Consider the following 24,152-nt stretch of genomic DNA (forward strand, 5'->3'; position numbering starts at 1 on the left):
TGTGTGTGTGTGTGTGTGTGTGTGTGTGTGTGTGTGTGTGTGTGTGTTGAGGGACAGGGTAAGGAACACAGGGAACCAGGAAGGGAGGAGACGGAAGAGCATCCTTCCTGGAGACACTTGGCCTATGTCCCTCCATGGTCCTATGGGAAGGCAGGACAGTGTCCTCTAGAACAGGGTTTTGTACCACCAACACAAGGCCCATCAGGGTAAGCTGACTTATCACAGAGTACCAGGGTTTGCCTGGGGCCCACTCTGGTGGTAGTGGAGCAATCCCTGATAACATCAGGTTTGTAATGCATATCAGAGGTCTCAGAAGAGTCGGGAGGAAAGCGCTGGGATTCACCATTGTCTGCCCTGTTGTCAGTTTTCTCCGCCACTGCGGGGACCAGTCAGTCAGTTACCCCTGTGTGAAGCAGGGTCCTTTCACAACTCTTTGGCCCCGATCTTTCATTTGGAGGCTGCTGTTCATTGTGAAGTGTGAGCGTGTGCGTGAATGCCTGTGTGTATGCATGCCACACACGTATCGATGCCTCTTAGCAAACACCTCTGGGCATCTTTGTACTGCATTATGGGCATTATGCCTAAAGCAGCAAACCAGGAAACTAGGCCTGCGCTCAGCTCAGCAAACTGCTCATTGAACTGATGGCATCCACAGTGGAAGATTCTAACACATTGCAGGCTGTTTGCCAAGTCTGACGGAGCCATGAATTGTGCTTTTTTCACCGTCTCTACCAAAGATTAATTTTGAGGAGCATTTTTGAAAAATGTCCCACTGACATCTCCACTTCTACACCAAGGCTGGCAGCTGTCTATTAAAAGGAAACATTACAACAAAGCCAAAGAGAGTCCGGGACCAGGGGGTCTTATCATCTGGCCCAGAGGTCCTCAGTCCTGGCAGTTCATTAGAATCATGGGAGGGTTGGGGGGAGAGATTTTAAAAGCCAGTGAAGGACTTCCCTGGTGGCACAGTGGTTAAGAATCCGCCTGCCAGTGCAGTGGACGCGGGTTTGAGCCCTGGTCTGGGAAGATCCCACATGCCGCAGAACATCTAAGCCCGTGCGCCACAACTATTGAGCTTGTGCTCTAGAGCTCGCGAGCCACAACTACTGAGCCCGTGTGCCACAACTACTGAGCCTGTGCTCTAGAGCTTGCGAGCCACAACTACTGAGTCCGTGTGCCACAACTACTGAAGACCGCGTGCTTAGAGTCCGTGCTTCACAGAGAAGCCACCGCAATGAGAAGCCCGCGCACCGCAACGAAGAGTAGCCCCCGCTCGCCGTAACTAGAGAAAAGCCCACGCACAGCAATGAAGATCCAATGCAGCCAAAAAAAAAAAAAATAAAGCCAGTGATGCCCCAGCCCCACCCTGACCAGCAGAATCAGAAGCCCTAGGGGTGAGGTTTCTAGAGTGGGGCACATGTATTGTTTCTAAGCTCCTCCGGTGACTCCCAGGTGTGGCCAGAACCGAGTACCTGGGATTAGTGCCAAGCTTCTCATTTTAGAAGCCTCCGGAGACGGAAAGAGGAGGGACTTTCTCGGCTGGTTTGTGGCACAAGAGCCCTCTGGTTCCCAGTCTGAAGTTCACCAGGTGGGCATGGGCCTGCCATGCCTTGGTGGCACAGGCATATGCCCGGTTCCAAACCTTAGGCTTCATCCTCACTGTGATTTCCCATAAAACACATGCCTAAGAGTTTCCGCCTTGATCGTTACTCACCTTTGTAGGGAAAATTGTGAAAGACTTTGAGATGGATCACACAGTCTCCCGAGCGTCCGCAGTGGAAATGTAGGAGTTTTCTGGTTATTGGATTCCCGGGGTCTCTGGGCCTTTCCTTGCCTTTGAGCTGTGTTACACTCTGTAAGTTGCAGAATCTTGACGGCAAGGCCCGTGATTCCTGTCCACAGCAACACAAACTGTGTCTGGCAGAGATTGACCAGTTTTGCACCCATTAAGCAAATTTACTTCAGCATTTCTGATGGCCTGCATGTGGATGGTTCTTTGCTGTCTCCCAGTTGTAACATCTTATTGGTCTCTTATTCAATGATGAATTAAATAAAATCTTTGACCTGTGTTTGCGTTTTATCTGTCAAGAGTTGTGATCACACCTTCTTTTAAAAATTATCTTTGACTTTTGGCTCCTGTAACTGTTTCTTAATATTTGCTCTACCAGTGGCTGCTTAACTAGCTGGCAGTTCCTTAATGGGCTGAGTTTATTGTCAAATTATGACAAACACAAACACTCAGGAAGACAGCTGCTTTGGGATTTTGCTTGTTCTAGCATTTAAGGCCCTTGTGGTCTGGTCTGTGTTTTATTGCTTCCTACTTCCTTATCACAGTGAGACAATTTGTCTCTTCCCCATTCACTCCCTGGAACCTCCTTTCCCCACTCACTTCGTGCATTTAAATTCTGTCCAACTTTTAGGACCCAGCTCCAATGCCTCCTCTTCCAGGAAGCCTTCCTTGTTCCCCAAGCAGGAAAGAACCGTTTCTCCTGAACTAGGCATGCCCTACCTTCTCACATAAACAATGAACCACTGTCTGCGATTCTGGTGCTGCCAGTAAACCAGGCCCTAGAGCAGAGTTGCTGAAGGAAGCTCTGAGTTCCATCAGAAAGTGAGTGTGGTGGCATTCCTGTTGTGGGTAAACATACAGCTTCCTCCCCACTCACAGGGAGCAGTTGGAGACCCAGGCACGTGCCTGAGCAGCTTCTCGTGGACGCCAGAAGTGACTTGCCTTTGTGCAGTTAACTTACTGCTGCCAGTAACTGCTTTCAGCAGAAGGAGGTGCCAGGGTGGCCCACGTCCTGCCCCTGCGAGTCCTCAAGGATGTCTGCATGAGCCTCGGCGCGTGGACACAGCACAGTGGGGGCCGGGTTCTTATCCAGTCCGTCCCCTCCTTCGTTGGGGAAGAGAAAATTGGGGTCAGAGAGGGAAAGAGACTTCTCGAGGTTGAAAACCTAGCAGTTGAGCTGAATCCATGGCTCCTGAATCCAGATTAGGTTAGCCTTACACATCTGTTTGTCTGGTTGGTTACAGTGTGTGTGAGAGCGTACTGTATATATGTGTGTGAGTGTGTTTTCCCATTTCATTTATGAGAATAATCTAGCCTGAAACACCGTGAAGATGTATTTCTGTAGGTACACACACATGCACACACACCGGCACGTGCACACACTCACTTCTTGGGTCTTATTGATACTTTATTAAAACATAATATCGGGATCTTATTGAGAGCTCACATGCACTTACAAGGCCAGGCCAAGGCCCGACTGATTTGATCAGTAAAGATAAAACAAGCTACTTCTAGGTTCAGACAATTTATTCCCTTTGTGAGCAACAAAAAGGACATGCCAAAGGTGCCTTTGTCCCCGTCCCACACCCCAAAAGGGACAACACTGAAACAAAAGGGCCGATGACTGCAGTGTAAGTTATGGGATGCTAAGTAGTCAATCCTGGACGTGGCTAAGTGGTCATGAGTCAGCAGCTCCCTTCAGAGGGGTGGGGCAGAGAGTCCTCACCTCATCAGAGATGAGAGACTGTCTCGTGTCCCGGAGACAGCCCTAGAGCAGTTCCTTGCACGCCGTTCATCCTTTGTCCCAGGAGGATCCCAAGGTGTTTCACACGCCCAGACAGACCTCCGCCTCCGGATGGTGCAAGTTCTCCCGGGCACCTCGGCCAATTCCCCATCTGCCAACAAGCAACAATGTTTAGTTCATTTTTAGTTGTGGGAACAACATGACAGCCACAAAAAATTTCAAAGACGGTAACCTGGTTTGTTATCATTCTAGAACAGGTATTTTCACTGATATTTTCCCTTCGAGATTTTGTCCAGATTTATACACATTTTTTAGAGTTGTGATCATAGAGTGTAAACCAGTATTGTATCCTTTTTGATTTAATATTGTGTCATAAATTCACCCTAGTTTGTAGTCTTCTTCATAATAATCATTTTCACAGTTACATAGCTGTCACCTGAGCCGTTCCTCGGTTTGATGGCAGGGAGCGAGTGTCTCCGTGTCTCGGGTTTGTTGGTTATTACACGTGGCCCCAGTGAATGTCTTTGTGCCTGTGTGCTTTTCTCCCTCTGCTGAGTTGTTTCCTTGGTGTTCGTTCCCAGAAGCAAGCATTCATGGCACGATGCGTGGGCGTTTATGTGGTTTGTTAAAGTTCTTTCTTGACATGCTCCACCCTCGGCAGCGGGTGTGTTCGGTTGCCATGGAGATGTGTGCTGTGGGTCTCCCTCTCGCACCTCGGCTCTGCCCACCCAAGGTGGCCAGGCCCCCCGACTGGATGCTCTCAGGAGCCGTTGGCACAGCATGGGTGGGGGGAGGGTAGGCATGGCCTTGGCCAGCAGCCATGTGCCATGTGTCTGGACACCATGTGTCAAGTGGCCTGAATGAGGAGAAGCTGGCGCCTGTCTGTGGCTCGAGAGAGGCGGAACAAGAAGGAAGAAAAAGGGTGCTGGACTTGGGGGGTCAAGTGACGTCTCTTCGGCACCTTCCAGGATAGGCTATGAGGCAGGGGGAGGCCAGGCTCTGTGTCCTCACCCCAGGCCGTTTTAGGCCCAGAAAGTAAGATTTTGTTCATTTTGTAAAGACTAAATAAACTCCATCCTGGAGTCATGGGGAAACCAGTTCGCCATGTTCACGGCCCCTACTGCTTTTTAGCTGTGTGAGTTGGAAAACGATGGACAAGGTACGACCTGCTCCTCCCCAGAAGCCAATAGACCACAAGGGTGCCCTGGTCTTTGGGGTAGGGCTTGGGGGGCAGGCAGTCCTGAGGCTGATGGGGATTATGCCCAGCACAGGCCTGAGCTCAGAGGAAGGCAGCTGGGGGCCGGATGGGGTCCACTGACAGAACAGGGCTGGGATGTGCAGGTCATGGCCAGAACAGGTGACTCTTGAGTGTTGTGACCTAGTGTTTATGTACCTGAGTTGGCGGTGCACTTAGGGAAAAAACACAACAAAAATAAGAATACACGCCACTGCCCATCCCACCTTCCCAAAACCCAACATCCATGCCTGTTAAAGGTTGTGAAGGGATTTTATAGTGAAATCTCACACATTTATTTAGACCCCATCTGGGAGAGTCTGTCTAACAGAGTTAGTGAGATCCTGCGTCCAGAACACCAGAAAGTGCCATTTCATTCCTTCAGGTAAATGGAGCAACTAGAAATGAGCCCAGAGCTGCGGGACGGAGGTTCTTAGTGAGTAAATCAGTGATTGGTGATTCATCCATCAGTGAGTTCACACCTGAAGTGCGGCAGGGTTCTTGGTGGTGGTTTTGTTTCTCTTACCAAGTCTAAGCACTGCCTCTGAAATCATGTTAACCTTTTTCATGGACTTTGTATATGCCACCTCACCAGCCCAGCCTTTGGAGATGCCCAGATTCTGAAACAGTTGAGCCTGAGTTAGGGAGGTCTCCCTTTAATTCATGGCAGGCACGCTTTCTTAAGAGTCTTCTCAATATTTGTAAGTAATTCGCAGGTGAGCTTTCTAGCTTACTTTCGGCCTGACCCTGCCCGATCCTCTCACTCGCAGTAGCTCACTAAATCCTTATTAACAGCCCAGTGAGTTCAGCACTGTTATTACTCTCATTTCACAGACGAGCAGAGGCTTGGAGAGTTTAGTTTGCTTGTGGTTGGTTATATCGATGTTAAATAGCCTGGTTGGCGCTTGAACCCAGGACCGTGTGGACCCACAGCCCTTGCTTGCAGCCACCGTATCAAATTAGCTTTGCTTAGAGATCTCAGGTTCATCTCTGCCTGGGGGCTATGTGACAGCAAAGGTTGGGTTTGGGGATACTTTTGACTTGTGAATGCAGAAGAGTGGCCTTGTACTTGGAATAGGGGAGCTAGAATTCAGTAGTGGGTGGGATGTACCCGTAGGAGAGAAGTGGATTAAGGGCTTTGATTAGAGGTCTGTTCCTTTTTAAGGGCTTTGATCCCTGAATTTCTGAGCTGTTGAGTCATCCCAGTATTCCTCATCAGATTCAGCATTTGTGTGCGAGCTGAATGAGTCAGCTGGATCTAGGGAAAAAGCTGAAGATCAAGAAAGTGAGGAAGGGACAGTGGGCAGATACAAAGGAAATCAGCGGGTGAGGGTGGAATCAGGAAACGACCAAAATAGACGGAGCTGGGCAAAGGGCTGTGCGGGTTGCAGGAGAGCAGAGGGGTGGCTTTTACTTGACGTGTCATCAGACGGTCACTTGTCCCTCTCCAGCAAACCCAGTTCTGCTGCGTGCACCAGAATTGGGACCAGACTTGGTTTCCCAGGTCAGACTTTGTTGATGCAGTGAGAAGCCATGATGTCCCCGACAGTGAGAGAACATCAGCTTCTTCGTGCCTGTGACATTAAAGGAGTCTGGAATTTTTAAGCTATGTTGTGAGGGTAACTCCAGTGCAACCTGTATCATTAATTGCCACACCTGCATTCCAAACACTTTTCTTATATTTGCACACGCATAGTTTGGGTGGAAATCTGCACCCTTTACTTCAATAATCCCAGACCAACGGTGAGACTCGGTGGTACCCAGTGTGTCCTCAACCCTAAGAGCAGAATGGAGGGTGCTCTGACACGCCGGGGCTCATCACACCCTGATAAGCACATGACGTTACACTGGGTGCCTCATCTCAGACCCAGAACCCTGGATTTAGGGAGTGAGGTCTTTTACGGAAAACTGAGCTTTACTCTGGCACCACAGTTACTGCTTGGGCCTCCTTTGTGCCCTCATCTTGCTAAGGGCATCTCTTCTCTCTTAAATATTCTGTCTCTCAAACGTTCTCTTAAACGTCTGTCCCCACCTCTGGCCCTGCGATGGTTAATTTTATGTGTCAACTTGACTGGACCATGGGGTGCCCAGAGTTTGGTCTAACCTCATTCTGGGTGTCTGTGAAGGTTTCTTGATGGAGTAACAATTGGTAGACTGAGTAAAGCTCTCCCTTATGTGGGTGGTCCTCACCCAGTCAGTTTTGTTCAATAGAACAAAAAGGTAGACACTTCTGGAGTGAGGGGACTTCCTCCTGCCTGACTGCCTGGAACAGGGACACCAGTTGTTTCCTGCCTTTGGGCTGGAGCTACATCATCACTGTCCGGGGCCTCCAGCCTGCTGACTGCAGATCTTGGGACTTGTCAATCCCCACAATCATGGGAGCCAATTCCTTATAGCCGATCAACCTCCCTCCCTCTCTCTGTCTTCCTCCTCTGCCTTCCCCGTATATATACTGGCAATTTCGTCTGCACCCAGGCTTTCTATCAGTGCTCTGATGCCTCTGACACGGGCTGTACTATGAGCCACCGTTTGCAGAATATTTGCTCGGTCATCTCACGCCCCTCATTTGCTTCCCAGCCACACTCATTTGCACAAGAGGAAGTGGAGCCCCAGAGCGGTTGCGTAGCTGGTCTGTGGGGGACTGGGGTCCCGGGTCAGGTCCAGGGGGCTCCACAGTCTATGTTTTTGCCACCTCTCTGGTCCTCACCTTTACCGAACACCAGCCCCAGTCCCGAGAAGCTTGTTCCACCTGTAGACATCCTGATTCCTGAAGTCTACAGAGCAGAGGCCCGCGCGTGCGTGACGAGCATCCCAGGGGGTCCGATGCGGTCAGCTGGGATCTTGTCTGTGGCCGTGTGACTGGCCTCACCCCCACCCACTTACCTTCATTTGTCCCGCAGCTCCCTGGCTGCTTTTCTGAGCTCTAGACGTGCACCGTCCAGTAGGATAGCCACGGCCGCACGTGACTTTTGAGTGCTTGAAACGTGGCTAGTGTGACTGTGGAGTTGACATTTTTATTTCATTTTAATTAATTCAGTTTAAATTGAAAGAGCCATACGTGGCTAGTGGCTACCATATTGGACATTGTAGGTAAAGTCTCTACTCCTAAGCCATAGTTCACTTATTAATAAGAAACAATCAGTAAGTTTATTGTTTTTACTTTATGCATCACAAAGGCAATATAGTCACATTGTAAAAAAAAATACATGTGGAAGAAGAAAATCACCCATAACCCCAAACCAAACCAAAACAAAACAAAATAATGTTGGCTATACCCACATGGACATCATTTTTGCCAGGTTGTCATCACAATACTTGCTTTTATGTTCTGTTTGTTCCATTTAGAAGTACGTCATATGCTTCTTCCTCATTGCTCTGTGGTCTTGTGTTGACTTGATGACTCAAAGCCAATGCAATCTTCCTGCCAGTTAAAGTTTAAAGGGGAAGAGAATCCTTATTACCACATGAGCCAGGCGTGGATCCTGTGATCAGGTTTTCAAGCACCAGATGCACCTCCGGGGCACTGAGCAGCCTGGGAGTCTGGCAAATCCATTGCCGGGACAGACCGTGCAAGCAGCAGCCCCTGCAGTGTCCACTGTTGGTGGGTTTGCAAGCCGGCGGGGGCCCGGGGGCCCCACTGGGGGAAGACCCTCTCTGTTCCTCCTGTGGATCACTGCTGTCCCTCCTGACTGCCTCAGGTCCTCTTTGCTGCCCTGCCCACCTCCATCCACACAGCTGGCCTTTGAGCACAGCTGTGAGGGGACCACTCCCCTGCTCTGAGACCTCAGCCACTTCTTCTCATGACATCATAGTCTGATTCCTTTACTTGACATTGAACACATTCCTTCAAGTAGTTCCAACCCTTTCTTGTGTGCTCTCTTGCCACTGTCTCCTCCACCCTGTGTCCTTCGGAACCTCCGGCCACACTAAACATCACCCACCCTTTCCTACCCGTCTTGTCGCCCTCACACTTCATCCCACCAGGTACGCATCACTCTGCAAGCGATGTCCTCCATTGTGATCTCTGCTGTGGCTCCTCTGATGCAGGTTTCGTACACACCTTGTTCATTTACCTGTCTTGTGGTGTTTTGAATTATGATTAGATTGAAACTATTGGCAGGGGTCTATGCCTCCCCCTCTGTGGTCAGTTTTGTGAGAGCGGGGACAGTGTTTAACTGACCTTGATTTACCCTTGATCTGCCACCTTTAGTATAATGCAGGGCACACAGTTAGCACTGAGGAAATGTTGGAGGGCATAAAGGTGGCATTATCCATTACCCTGTACCCATAAGCTTTCACTCCCCATTCCCTGTCCCTCTTTTTCTGGCCCTAAGCAAGCACTCCTGTATAGATTTGCCTACTCTGGATGTTTCATATAAATAGAGTCATATGTATGTGGTCTTTTGTAACTAGCTTCTTTTACTTAGCATAATGTGATCCAGAGTCATCCATGTTGTAGCACGTATCAGAACTTCATTCCTTTTATATTTATTTATTAAAATATTTATTTATTCACGAATTTATTTATTTTTGTCTGTGTTGGGTCTTCATTGCTGTGCGTGGGCTTTCCCTAGCTGCGGTGAGCGGGGGCTGCTCTTCGTTGAGGTGCGCGGGCTTCTCATTGTGGTGGCTTCTTTTTGTTTTGTTTTGTTGCGGAGCACGGGCTCTAGGCACGCGGGCTTCAGTAGTTGCAGCCCGCGTGCTCAGTAGTTGTGGCTCATGGGCTCTAGAGTGCAGGCTCAGTAGCTGTGGCGCACAAGCTTAGTTGCTCCGCGGCATGTGGGATCTTCCTGGACCAGGGATTAAACCCGTGTCCCCTACATTGGCAGGCGGATTCTTAACCAGTGCGCCACCAGGGAAGTCCCTCCGTTCCTTTTTATGGCTGAATAATAATCCATCGTATGGATAGACCACATTTTATTTATCCATTCATCAGTCAGTGGGCACTCGTTTCCACTTTTTGGCCATTATAAATAAGGCTGCTATGAAGATTCTTGTGCACGTTTCTGTGTGGACATATTTTTTCAGTTCTTTAGGATAGATATCTAGGAGTGGAATTGCTGTGTCATATGGTAACTCTATGTTTAACTTTTTTGAGGCACTGTTTTGCAAAATGGCTGCACCATTTTACATTCCCACCAGCAGTGTACGAGGGTTCCAGTATCTCCACATTCTTGCCAGTACTTGTGATTGTGTGACTTTGATTCTAACCATCCTAGTGAGCGTGAAGTTGAATCTCAGTGTGGTTTTGATTTGCATTTCCCTGATGACTGACATGGAGCATCTTTTCATGGCCTATTTGTATGTCTTATTTGGATAAATGTCTATCCAGATCGCTTACCCTTTTTTTTTTGGCTGCACCGAATGGCATGTGGGAACTCAGTTCCCCGATCAGGGATTGAACCTGCGCCCTCTGCATTGGAAGCTCGGAGTCTTAACCACTGGACTCTCAGGGAAGGTCCCCCCCTTAGCCATTTTTAATTGGGTTATTTGTCTTTTTATTATTGAGATCTAATGGTTCTTTATATGTTCTACGTGTAGATATCCTGTTAGATATATAATTTACCAATGTTTTCTGTTATTCTGTGCACTGTTGTTTCACTTTCCTGATGTTATTATTTGCAGCACAGAAGTTTTCAATTTTGATATAGTCTAATCTATCTATTTTTTCTTTTGTTTCTTGTGGTTTTGGTGCTTTATCTCAGAAAACATAGACCTACCAAATGTCACAAAGATTCATGCCCTGAGAGCTATAGTTTTTAGCTCTTAGGTTGAGCTCTTGGATCTATTTTGAGTTAATTCTTGTATGTGGTTTGGGGTAGAAGTTCAGGTTCATTCTCTGGCGTGTGGATAGCCAGTTTTCCCAGCCCCGTCTGTTGAAAAGGCCGTTCTTTCTCAATTGGATTGTTGTGGCAAATTCGTCAAAAATTCATTGACCCTAAAATGTAAGGGTTTACTTCCGGTCTCTCAGTTTTCTTCCATTGCTGTAGTCAATTATCTTTTAAAGAGATTTAACTAATGAGAACAAAATCTTATTTTTCCATGCAGTTACTGTTTCTAGTCTTCTTCATTCCTTTGTTTAAATCCAGATTTTCATCTGGTACCATTTTCTTTCTCCTTAAAAGACTTCCTTTAGGGCTTCCCTGGTGGCGCAGTGGTTGAGAGTCCGCCTGCTGATGCAGGGGACATGGGTTCGTGCCCCAGTCCGGGAAGATCCCACATGCTGCGGAGCGGCTGGGCCCGTGAGCCATGGCCGCTGAGCCTGCGCGTCTGGAGCCTGTGCTCCGCAATGGGAGAGGCCACAACAGTGAGAGGCCCGTGTATCGCAAAAAAAAAAAAGACTTCCTTTAACTTTTTTTTTTTTTTCCTTTGGTAATGCAGAGCTGCCCGTGCAGAATTGTTTCAACTTTTGAATGTCTGAATTCAGCCGTACTTCACTTTGGTTTTAAAAGATATTTTTTGCTGTGTGTGGAATTCTAGGTCGATAGTTCTTTCATTTTTAAAAAATGTTGTTTCACTGTTTTCTTACTTGCTTTGTTTTCAGTCAGAAATCCAGTGCCATCTTTATCTTTGTCTCTTTGTATGTAACATGTCTTTTTCCTCTAAGATTTTCCCTTTATCGTTGATTTTGAGAAGTTTGATCATGATGTCCCTTGGTGCACTTTTCATGTTTCTTGTGCTTGGGGTTTGTTGAGCTTTTTGGATCTGTTAGTGTATGGTCTTCATCAAATCTGGAATATTTTTGGCCATTATTTCTTCAGATTTCCTGCCACACCCTCCTTTCCCCTTCAGGGACTCCAGTGGCCCCTTGGTTCGGCATCTTGAAGTTGTCCCACGGCTCACTTTAATGGTCTTTTCTTTCTTTCTTTTTTAAAAAATTTAATTGGAGTATAGTTGATTTACAATGTTGTGTTAGTTTCAGGTGTACAGCATAGTGATTCAGTTATACATATACACATATTCATTCTTTTTCAGATTCTTTTCCCATATAGATTGTTACAGTGTGTTAAGTAGAGTTCCCTGTGCTATATGGTGCTTTCTTGTTGATCATCTATCTTATATATAGTAGTGTGTGTATGTTAATTCCAACCTCCTAATTTATCTCTCCCCCCCATTAGTGGTCTTTTTGTTTTTAGATTCTTTTCCTCTCTGTTGCATTTTGGACAGTTTCTATTGCTATGCTTTTAACGTCATAGATGTTTTCTCCTGCAATGTGTAATCTGCTTTTAATCCCATTCAGTGTATCTTTCATCTGACATTTTAGTTGTCATCTCTAGCAGTTCAATTTGGGCCTCTTAAAAATATCTTCTGTGTCACTGTTTAACTTTTGGGACATATGGAATAGAATAACAATAACTCGTCCTTCTTTACTAATGCTAATGTCTGTGTCAGATCTGGGTTGATTTCCATAGATTGATTATTTTCTCCATTACGGGTTGTGTTTTCTTGCCTCTTTACATGCCTGATCATCTTTGATTGGATGCCACATGTTGTGAATCATACCTTGTTGAGTCGTAGATATTTTTACATTCCATTAAATCTTCTTGAGCATTAAATCTTCTGGGGTGCAGATAACTTATTTAGAAACAGTAATCCTTTCCAGTGTGGTTTTTATGATTTGCTAAGTGAGTTTAGAGCAGAGCTCAGTCTAGGGGTAATTATGCCCCACTCCCAGGGCAAAACCTTTCTGAGTATTTTACTCAGTGTTGCGTGGATTATTATGTGTTTTCCCAGTCTGTCTGGTGGGAATAGACCGTTTCCGGCCCTTGTGCACACCAGGCACTGTTCTCTTTCATCCTTTCGGATGTCTTTTACCCCCAGCGGTGGTTATTTTCTTCACATGCATGTGCTGATCCGTGCTCTGCTAAATCCTCAGAGGAGACCCTCTGCGAATCTCCAGGATTTTTTCTCTGTGCAGCGTTCTTTCCTCTGACTCAGATGATGATGGTCTGGAATAGTGGGCATGGAAAACTGTAAGGAAAAAAAAAGACTGGGGAGTGGCTAGTGAGAAGAGGATTGCAGTGAGGAGTGGGCTACTCAGAGTGTGGTCCTCAACCAGTGCTGGCCAGTAAGGACAGAAGCACAGAAATTGAGCCTTTTCATAACACTCTCAACAGAAACTGGAAACTTTCATAACAATTTGACAGAGCATATTGAGGCTTGGATTTCATGTTTCATTTTCCCACATTATTGTATTTTACGAGAAAATAAGTCTGACAGGTGGCAATTAAAAACAAAACCCCCAAGACCTGGCCCTTTACCACAGAAAAACTGAGAAGGGAACAGTGACCTGGAGGATTTGGATAAAGAGGGAGATGGAAGTGGATGTGACTTTTAGCTTCAATAATTGAGGGTTTTTGGGCTTCCCTGGTGGCGCGGTGGTTGAGAGTCCGCCTGCCGATGCGGGGGGCACGGGTTCGTGTCCCAGTCCGGGAGGATCCCACATGCCGGGGAGCGGCTGGGCCCGTGAGCCATGGCCGCTGAGCCTGCGTGTCCGGAGCCTGTGCTCCGCAACGGGAGAGGCCACAGCAGTGGGAGGCCCGCGTACCGCCAAAAAAAAAAAAAAAAAACAACTTGACGGTTTTTGAAGGGATCCTGGCAACGGTGCCTTATGTCACATGCTTAGCATGAGCCGGTGCTGTGCTGGGCCCCACTGTGATCCCTGATTTTGTCCTCTCCTCAGCACCCTCTTTGGAGGAACCCAGGGGTTTAGGTGCCCAGCCAGCCTCTCACTTGGGAAGTAGCAAAGCCAAGGACCCCAGCCTGAGCTTTTCCACTTTCCTCTTTCTTCCTGTTCCTCATCCCCCTGGGGCAAGATGAGCCTGTGGAATCCAGGTTGATCTGTTCACTGGAGCCGAACCAATTTGGTTGGTTTCTTTCTGTTGCTTTGTTGTTAGCAATACCTTCTAACAGTTATCCTATTCTGGAAAAAGCTGTTTGAAGCAGTAGATCCGGTAGACCTTTGTGGCTGATGCAAGTGTTCTATAGCTGCCCTGGTCACAAGTGGCTTTCAGGGACTTGGAATGTGCTTGTTCAAGTTGAACTGACTTTTTTCTTTTTAAGATTTATTTATTATTTATTTATTTATTAGCTGCCTCGGGTCTTAGTTGGAGCACGCGGGCTCTTTGTTGTGGCGCACGGGTTTTTTCTCTTCTCTAGTTGTGGCGCGCAGGCTCCAGGGCGCGTGGGCTCTGTAGTTGTGGCGCACGGGCTTAGTTGCCGCGCGGCATGTGAGATCTTAGTTCCCTGACCAGGGATCCAACCCGTGTCCCCTGCATTGGAAGGCGGATTCTTTATCACTGGACCACCAGGGAAGTCCCTGAACTGAATTTTTAATGTTATTTTATTTAATTAATTCAGTTACATATCAGTAGCCACATATGGGCTGGTAGCCACTGTGGACGGCACAGGTAGAAGTTACCAGTTGGAACGGTGCAATAAAAACATGATCTAAACAATTGCTAGCTTTTACTTTTCTCAGGAAGTATCTTCCTTGTTGGGAAAACCTTGCATTTTTACTTTTCAGGGAGATATTTTAGAAACTGAAATTTGCGGTTAAGTCTTACAGCCAAGGGCCAATTACTTTTCCAGAATAGATGAGTTGTTTCTATTTCTAGAAACAAGGGAGAATGGTGAGTGTTGCAAGTTTAGTTTTATTTGTCACATTAAATGGCCAACCTCTCTTTGTGTCATCCTCAACCGCTGTTTCCTTCACCAAGCTACACTGACTTTATCCACATTTTTCTGTTTTCATCTGAAGGTGCCCCTGAAGGCATATATAAAATATTCATTCACTGCATCTATGGGAAGTGGCTTTTTGGAACGGATTCTCGATGAATCTTTACATTTATTAGTGAATATTTTATAAACTATTGTTGTGATCGGAAAATAAAGAGCAACTTTGAGTACTGTATTCTAAAGCTGTGGAAAAGCTCTTTATTTGGTATATTTTTCTTGTGCATATCGCTATCCGTTTCCTGTTTCAGGGACTAGGAGCAGGATGATTCTGAAACTAGAGTTATAAAGATGTAACCCGGGCACACCCTCCTTCTCAACAGCTTTATGTTTGATGCCAATTGTTATAGGGATGGTCTAGGTCTTAGCACTTTGTTTGAACAAGATGAATCTCTTCAAGTGGACATGCTGCTTCAGAGACAGTCCTGAGGCATAGCCTAACTCTGTGGTTCTCCAAGTGTGGTCCTTGGACCAGCACAGTCAGCATCACCTGGGAACTCATTAGAAAGGCAAATCCTCAGGCCCTTCCCAGACCTACTAAATCAGAATCTCTGGGGAGGGGCCCAGAAATCTGTGTTTTAGCAAACTCACCAGATGGTTCTGAAGCATGCTAAAGCTTGAGAACCGCTGGCTTAATTTTCTGGTGTTCACGCCTCGACCATTGTTTTATCTTCTGGTGTGTATGAGCTCTGGCATGGCACAGCTGGCTCCAAGTATGTGCCACCATAGGAAGTGTAAGGACAGTGATTGTCACCAACTCAAGGGAGTCGCGTGTGATTAGGAAGGTCAAGAATCCACCTTCTGCCCCTCCCACAGTCTGAGAAATACTTGTTCCGGGACAAAGGGATAGTATATTGTGATGGGAAAGGTGTTGACTTAACACTAGTGAGACCTGGGTGCAAATCCCAGCTCTTCTGCTTAGCTTCAGACACACAGCCAAGTTTGCCTGACCACTTTAGCTTTTGTTTCCCCATCTTCAAAACGAAGACTCAGTAAAACTGCATATAATGCAATAAGTGGAGTTAACCTGCTTAAAGCGTGGAGTTAACCTGCTTAAAGCATGGGGTCACGTTATTGCAGGATTAAGGAAGTGACCCCCGCCAACCTCCAACACCCGCCAGCCTGGAATTCTCTGCTGGTAGTGCTGCTCCCGCCTGTCCCTGTCGTGGCTGTGGTCTGTCGCCACCTAGTGGTGGTTGGCTGCTCTAGCTTATTTGTCAATGAGGGTGATTCTGGGTCCTGCACTTGACTGGAACTTTCAGAACAGTGGCCGTGATTCCAGGAATTTCCAGGTTCATTGGTTTCTGTTTCATTGGCTAGATCTGGAGTGATTCAGATGGGAGGATACCTTCTCTCTGCCTCCCTGCTTCTCAAGATGAGTTTTCTTGCTGTTTTCTGCCTGGCCTCACCGTCACTCCATGTGTCTGCGGTAGAAGATGGGGGTCAGTCACCAGTCACGTTATAGCCACTTGGGTGCCATCGCAGGGGATTTTTACAGAATTGTCAAGACAAAGAGATACAACGTAGGTAAAGTGCCCAGTACATAGAAAGTACTTTAAGAAATGAAAATGCCCTTCTCCGTTCCCTGGTAGGAAGAGAGAAACTGGAATCCACGTGGAGGTGTGCACTCAGCAAGCATTAAATAGTGCGGGCAGGCTCACGGCACAATGGAACAAGCACGCACGTCAGCGTCAGACAGCCTGGCTTCCAACCTGCCCACTTACTGCCTGGGCTAGCCTCTCTGAGCCTTGGAATTTATGAAATGGAGATGATAACTTTTAACCTATAAGTATGGTGTTTTTATGAAGAGAAGAGGAAACCCAGAGAGCTGGGAGCAACCCTGGGTGTCATTTCCAGTGATTCCCAAGAGTAAGCAATTCCTGCATCTTTGCGCTGCTCCGTGATGTTGACACGCGACAGGTTGTATTTCTGCCTAATTTTTGGGTGAACCCTTTCCGTGCTGGCTGAATCCTAGAGTAGGTGACACGGAGTGGTTTGTGAAACATCTCTGTGAAAGGCATGTGGCAGGTGTGGACAGAAAGGGGGTTAATGATGCAGTGATATGTGTGGCAGTGTTTTCAGACACCTTTAAAACTTTTTTTAGTATATGAAAGTTCTAAATATAGTACTTGAAACACAGAAGGCAATCAACAGATGTTAGTTTTTTCTCTCACTCTGACAAAATGCAAACTAAATATGGGTGTTGGAGCCAGTTTCTAAATGCAGGGGGTCTTTTAAAACTTTAGTGAAAACTGGAGTTTGAGTCCTTCAGAGCAGAGGAAGGTCCCACCTTCTCAGGACTGTGGCGGAGTCTTAAATATTTTTTCTTTTTTTGGTAATAAAGGAAATGCAGATGCAACCTCTGAGCCCTCCCCTGGCCTCTGGGGTCTGGACATGGGACTCCTCAGCTCTGGGGCCTGGCAGCAAAAGGATTTGTCTAGGGAGTTCCCTCGAGGTCCAGTGGTTAGGTCTTGGCGCTTTCACTGCCGAGGGCCTGGGTTCGATGCCTAGTCGGGGAACTAAGATCCCACAAGCCGCGTGGCCAAAAAAAAAAAAAAAGAGGATTTGCCTAGCCAGTGGGCACTTTTTAAAATGATGATCAAAGTGATACCTGTTCATTATCAAAAGTTTGGGGACATGTAGGAGAGTATAAAGAAGCAAACAACTAGCGATCATTCCCCCCCCATCCCACATCCTACAGATACCTACCATGTATGTCTCCTCAGAGGCACTGTCATTCTTGGACAGATTTCCTTTCCAGTCTTTTTTTCTTTGAATTTCTTCTTTACATAGTTGAATCTTACTTTTTTTTTTTTTAACTTTTCACATTATTACGTAAGAGTTTTCTTTTAAAAATTAAGAAGAAAGTATTGTTTCTCAGATTAGATACATAATTACAGAGAAATTTAATCTAGAAATGTATGAAGCAGAAATTTCTCTCATACCATCTTCCAGTGTACTAAATACTAGAAAAAAATTTTAAATATTGAAAAGTATAAAGTGGTAAGTGAAATTTCCCTTTAATACAACCTGACAGTGCTATATAAGATAAGTTTTAAAAAGAAAATTATAAAATAGGAAGTGAAATTTCCCTGTAACACCATCAGCCAGTGCTCACCACTATTAGTTTTAATATGCAGTCTTCCAGTTTTTTTTTCATATCAGTGGTGTGTGTGTATGGGTATAGGTTACTGAAATGGAATTATACTATAAATATAGTTATCTAGCTTGCTTTTTTCACTAACGTAATTTGAGTATCCTTCTATAGTATAAGCATTTTCGAATACCAATGAAACACTTATTTGACTGGTATTTTAAATGACTACATATTACATTTAAATGTGTTCTGTTTTATGTGGTCATTTCTCTAAGGCTGCCAATTTGGATCTAAGTAAACGTTTATTCACATTTCCGATTCTCTCCCTAAGCTAAGTCCCAGACAGCCCAAGTGAGTCAGAGATAAACATTTTAAAGTTTCCTCTCCAGGGTGAGTTAATCGTTTTACACTCTCCTCTATAGCTTACAGAAATATGCACTGACAGCCATCACAAATGAATATGACTGTTTTAAAAAATCTTTGTTGTTATCGTAAGTGGGAAAAGCTCTTGTTTACTTTGTGTTTCTTACAGTGCTGGAGGGTTCGACACTTTTGTTGCACGTGTGATGATTTTCCTCTATGATTTTTGGAACAGAGGTGATCTACCCTCTGTTAAATCAAAAAGCTAATTCCTGCTTAGATTCTTTAGAACTTCCCCGATCCTGTTCCAGGAGCCAGAGCGGGGCGTTCTCCACGCCTTGCCTCAGAAGCCTCACCTCTCTCCAGGAAGTCCTGTGCGTTTCCAGACGGCCTCCTTGCTCCCTCTAGTGGCCTCCTCAGTAGCTGCAACCTCGCTTCCCTTCCTCTCATCAGAACCAGGTCATCCCAGTGGGACGTCCCAGAAGGGAGCAGCAGAGCAACGGCGCTGCACGGACTTGCAGCCAGACGGTGTGGGGATTGTTTTCCTCTTAGGGTGGGCTGTTTGTGTCCTTGTCGCCTTGGCTGCCAGGGAGGGACTGGAAGCAGGACATAAGCTCTCACCGCGAGCCTGGCAGGGACACAAGGTAGAAAGGATACTCTAGTTAGTTTTCATTTTCCTTTCTAAAACTGAGCCCTGTGGAATCTTTTTATAGAGGGGAAATTTGTAAGTCAGTAAAGTAATTAAGTTTAACTTCCATGGCTGTCAGAGGGTTCTGTTAGTGAACCCTGAAATCACTGAGCTGTAGGTACTCATTCTTGTTATCCTAGTTTAGTTGGGAAATGCTTGTGAAGGTTCTAGAATGAGAACTTCCTAGAACAACTTTGAGGTAAGGACAGGAGGGAAACTTTGGAGAACTAAAGACTTCTAACGTATGCCTCATTGCCATTCACACTGTCTCACTCCATTCAAGTTTGTTTCAGGCAATAAAAATAATATACATAATCATTGCAGAAAAAAACTAATAACATCACCATTTCCTTTACTCAGAGATAATGACTGTGTATGAGCATATAAGTGTGTATGTATATCCATGTCTGTGTACACACACACACACACACACACACACACACACAGATGTTTTTAACCCCATTTTGCAGTATTTTAAATATTTCTCCACTAAATATTTTTGGAAAACAATCTCTTTTTTTTTCTCTTCACTCTCCTCTTCCTGTCAGAAACACATTCTTTAATACGGCTTCGTAATAGTACATAATTTATCTGATAAGAATTAGATATTTGGTTGACACTCATTTCTAAAAAAATTTACTTATTTAATTTATTTTATTTTTGGCTGCGTTGGGTCTTTGTTGCCGCACACGGGCTTCCTCTAGTTGCAGCAAGCGGGGGCTACTCTTCCTTGCAGTGTGCGGGCTTCTCATTGCGTTGGCTTCTCTTGTTCTGGAGCATGGGCTCTAGGCACGCGGGCTTCAGTAGTTGTGGCACATGGGGTCAGTAGTTGTGGCTTGTGGGCTCTAGAGTGCAGGCTCAGTAGCTGTGCTGCACGGGCTTAGTTGCTCCATGGCATGTGGGAATCTTCCCGGACCCATCTTCCTCGAACCTGTGTCCCCTGCACTGGCAGGCAGATTCTTAACCACTGCGCCACCAGGGAAGCCCGACACTCATTTTTTTGTAAGCTGTTATAAATGATGCTGCGATGAAGATCCTTTAAACAATTTGATTATTTCCTTGGGATAAATTCCTGCAGTAGAATTTTTGGGTCACAATAATCCAAACTTTCTAAATTCTGTTGAAATTTGATATTAAATTTGTCTTAAAAAGCTTGTTTCAGTTTCTGCTTTTCCTTGCAGAGTGGAGAGTGTCAGTCTGTCATTGTCATTACTAACACTGTCATTCTTTTTAGCCTTTGCTAATTGGATAGACAAAGCTTGGTATACCATTTTAGTTTGCAGTTATAAAAAAATATGAGAAAAGTTAAGGATTCTTTTATATTCATTGGTCATTCATACTACTTTTGTCATTTCCCCCCCATTCTTTGCCCAGTCTTAAAATATTGGGCTGTTAATTGAGTAATTTGCATATTGGGGTTAAGTTCTGTTTGTCATATAGTACAGGTGCTTTTTCTAGCATGTCGTTTGCCTTTTGGTTTATAGTGTTTCACCTAAAGAAGCTGTGTTTGTGCAGTTTAAAAACGACAAGAAAAAAAAAAGCTACAAGAAAGTACCATAGGAAATAACCCTTATTTACGTACCACCCAGAATGCACAAACATTTATCTGTTGTCATTTTGGCTTATTTTTAATAAAGGAAGACGAATATTACAGATAAAGTGGAATCATGTTGGTTCCCCCTCCCGTCCCATTTCCCCCTTCCCCAGGGCAGGTACTATTATGAATTGAGTGTATGGATCCTTCCAATCCCAGCCTTTATACTATTACCTCATATACAAGTATCAATAGGCAATATATAGGACTAGTTTTTGTGTGTATGTAACTGACATACACACTGTCTCTCATAATAATGCATCGTTGAACAGTTTTCCTCATTTGCATATGAGGATTTTCAGTTCAATTCATAATGATACATACAGACCTAGTTCATTCATTTTGATTGCTGTTTAGTATCGCATCCATTGAATATAACTCTAAATTCTTCCTCAACGTATTTATCAATTTTTCCATATTGGTGAACACTGAAGATGCTCTGGGTTTCTCAGTTTTCATTTCAGCCCTGCAGTGAACATCCATACATGCACCTCCTTCTGCACACTGGGGGATCTTCTCAAGGAGTGTCCCTAGCAGTGTGTTGTGGGTAATGTCAATTTTCAGGTCAACTGGCTCTTGCCAATTCTTCCCAAAGTGGTCAAGCCAATCGACATTCCCACCAGCAGTGTGAAAGGGTCCCTCTCTTGTCTCACAACTTCGCCAAGACAGGGAGTTATCAGACCTGGTGAGTTTTGCCCATCTAGGGATGAGTTATCTTCTCATTGTGGTTTTAATTTGCATGCACGGATTGGTGGTGGGATTGAACATCTTTTTCAATGGTTGTTGCCTAGAGTTTAACACGTTTTGTAATAGGGAAGAACCTTTGTATTCTATTACAAGTTAATCCTTAAAGGCATGTTGCCTTTAAGCTTAAAGTATACATAATGGCCCATCTCTGGGAACCCTGGCTCCCAGGTAACGCGCATTAAGCTAAAATACCTTTGTTTAACTCACAGGCCCACCCGTGAATGGCTGCATCCCCCTCTGGAGGCTGACTGGAACCAGGAAATGTTCGGCTTTACTCCCTCCCCTTTAGTATAAAAGAGCCTGAATTCTAACTCAGGCACGGTGGTTCTTTGGAATAGAAGTTTACCATCTTCTTGGCCTACTGGCTTCCCGAATAAAGTCGCTATTCCTTGTCCCAACGGCTCGTCTCTCCATTTATTGGCCTGTCGTGGGGCAAGCAGTACTAGCTTGGATTCGATAACAGTTTTCTCTTCTCTACACCTTCCTTTGATCTTTTTCCCCATTGGGTCGCTTGTCTTTTTCTTAGGATTATTAATATTCTTTGTATGTTTTAGATACTAATGCCATGTTGTATGTTGTAGCCATCTTCTTATCCCTGACTTGCCTTTCCTTTTATTCCATTTATTGCCCTTCCCTTGGTTAGACTGCTACCAAGACCTCTTAGTCTGAGGCTGAGTTGAAATTACAGTTACGTCCTCAGGGGATGTAGCACATGCTCAGAGAACCCATCAGAGGGTTGGGGAGACATTGAGATAGCAGTAAATCTGGCAGCAACTAACACCCCGCAAAGGGTCTGACGAGGTCAGGAGAAGGTCAGGGCCTTCCTGTTAAGCTTAGTATAGAGGCAGGCAAGTGGATGGTCAGTGCATGGAAATCCTTACCGTGCTAAAGTCAAAGACAGTTGCCTGTATTTTCTTGTAACAGCTTTTGTTTTTCGCACTGAGGTCTTTAGTCCATCTGGAGTTTTTTGCTTTTGTAGTTTCATTTATTTCTTTTTGTGGCTTTTCCCCTACATTGATGCTTTCAGAGTCCTCTCTGAGCTCCGATGAGTCTTCATCAGCAACCTCTCCCTCGTTACCTTGTGCTCTTTGCCGGCTCTGGGGCGTCACAGGCAAGGACACCCATTGTGTAGGGAGGGGACTTCTCTGTGTCTCAAGCACCATCAATATTTTCGACATCGGTGATTTTGGTTTCAGGTGACTTTAGGCCTAAGGAGCTTGATTCCACTAGTGTTTAGAATTCATTCAGTTTTTGAAACTTCCACGGAGTCTGTTGGGTGTGATCTGTGCGTGGCCCTGCAGGTATTCTCAGATCTTGGGTTGCTGCTGAATACAGATCCAGGGTCTCCCAAAAAGATGCTTCCGCTTACCTTGAACAGGTGGCCCATTGTGTTTTTCCATAAGGGATGCAAGGAATTGGTACAGTGTGCTATTCTTGTCAGTGTCCTAGCTCTATGGAAACTAAAGGTACATCTAAGGAGTCAAGGTGCTTTGAATTTTTCCCAGTCCCACCCACCCCATTGAGATCAAGAGAAAATAGGAAAAATCATCATCTTTTCAACAGTGTGTGTTTTCTGTCGTTCAGATGAAAAAAGATGTGAAAGTAAGGAAGATAAGAGCTGACCAATTTATAGGAATTTCCCGATAGGTTGTCACCAGCATCCCCTGGAGAATATGTCAAAGGTGATGATGCCCAATGTCTGTGGGAAACGGCAGCGTCACAGGAGACTGTAGCCTGGTATCCCCACATGTGGATGCCTCTGCCATCTTGTCACCCAGCGTCTTGCTGGCTTCTTTCTCAGCAGAGAGGAGGTGCGAGAAGTGGGTGTGGGATGATTCCCAAGTCAGTCTGCCAGGCAGCAACCACCAGGGGACCCTGTCTTCTGGCCTGAGTCTACCTGTTACCAAGGACCACGGCAGCTTTCAGGAACCAGAAACTTTTATCGATAATTGGCATTTTTTGCATTATTATTTTGTATTATTATTATTTCTGCTTTAAAAGATTTTGCCTTTCTTTTCTCTTTTTTCACTGCATATTAACATTTTCTGTTTACCCTGCCTTTGTGTTTTTTCCTTAGGCCGGAAGCTGAGAGGAAAAGCCTTTTATTTTGTCAATGGCAAAGTGTTTTGTGAGGAAGACTTCCTGGTGAGTTTGTCACCCAAGCTTCCCCTCCTTTCAGTCCTGCCCTGAGTCAGGCAGGGAGCGTGCAGAGAAGCTGGGCTAAGCAGAAGAAGGTGGTTTCTCTCTGTGGTCCCTAGTGCTGTCTGGAAGCTGCACTGCTGGAGAAAGGTGTCCTGACTTTCCTTCTGCAGAAGCATGGGGTGGCCCACGTTCCCAGGCAAATGACACACTGCAGAGCTTTGTGCTTTTCGGGGACTTGGGGGTTGCGCAGTGTGTCCTCTTGTGCTTTGCCTATTTCTGCCTTCTCCACCCAGCTCTTAACTCTCACTCTGGGACCTGGGCCCCCTTTCTTCTCATCCTGCCTGCCTCTCCCACGCACTGAAAGTCTGTCCATGTGCCAGTGACTCCCACGTCTGAACTCCGGCCACGTAGGCGCCTCTGAGGCCAGCTGTTCACAATCTCCCTGCCCATCAGACAGTCCCCAGGGTTGTCCCCAGCCCATCCGCCAGCCCCTCCCACTGTACTTGAGAGTCACCTGAAGCAGAAAAGTCCCCTTGCTTGGGAACTTATCTCTGAGAACCGTGTCCTAGGTTCCTCCTCTACCCCTCCGCTTTCCTATCTCTCCTAGAGTGTGGCCAAGCATTGTGCCTGGTGCCACCGCGTCCTCCCCAGGCCTGTGTGGCTCGTGACATCAGCATGGCTCCGCCGGCCCCTCACTGCTGTGCTGTGTCACTGCCCAGGCCCGGGATCCAGGGTTCAGAGCATGCGCAGGAGCTCTCTGTGGTCTGGGCAGCCTCCCATCTCACTCACTCTGAGGCTTGCGGTTCTCTGCACGCCATGGCCCCATCCTGTGTGCCTTGGCTTGCACTGGGTCCCCTGCTTGGAATGTCTTCACCCTTCGTTTGCCCAGATCACCCGACGGCCTTCACGTTCCCCCGCCTCGCAGCGGATCTCCCCTCCTGTGTGCTGTTGCCCCGGGCTTGCCAGTGGTCAGGGCACTGCGTGTCTGTTTACAAGTCTTTCCCTGACTTGACCGTAACTTC

At 46.0% G+C, this 24,152-nt stretch overlaps 1 protein-coding gene across 2 annotated transcripts in view; it reads left to right on the forward strand.

Moving 5' to 3' along the window:
* LIMD1 (LIM domain containing 1) overlaps positions 1-24,152 on the forward strand; it is a 69,760-nt gene that overhangs the window by 36,298 nt on the left and 9,310 nt on the right. For both annotated transcript variants that reach the window (XM_027097038.1, XM_027097037.1), the window contains one exon: positions 23,066-23,133. In XM_027097038.1, coding sequence (XP_026952839.1) covers positions 23,066-23,133 — 68 coding nt within the window. The remainder of the gene's footprint in view (positions 1-23,065; positions 23,134-24,152) is intronic.

This window comes from Aethalodelphis obliquidens, unplaced genomic scaffold (genome assembly GCF_003676395.1).
Source record: "Aethalodelphis obliquidens isolate GAN/ISIS:26980383/991018 unplaced genomic scaffold, ASM367639v1 scaffold111, whole genome shotgun sequence".
NCBI lineage: Eukaryota > Metazoa > Chordata > Mammalia > Artiodactyla > Delphinidae > Aethalodelphis > Aethalodelphis obliquidens.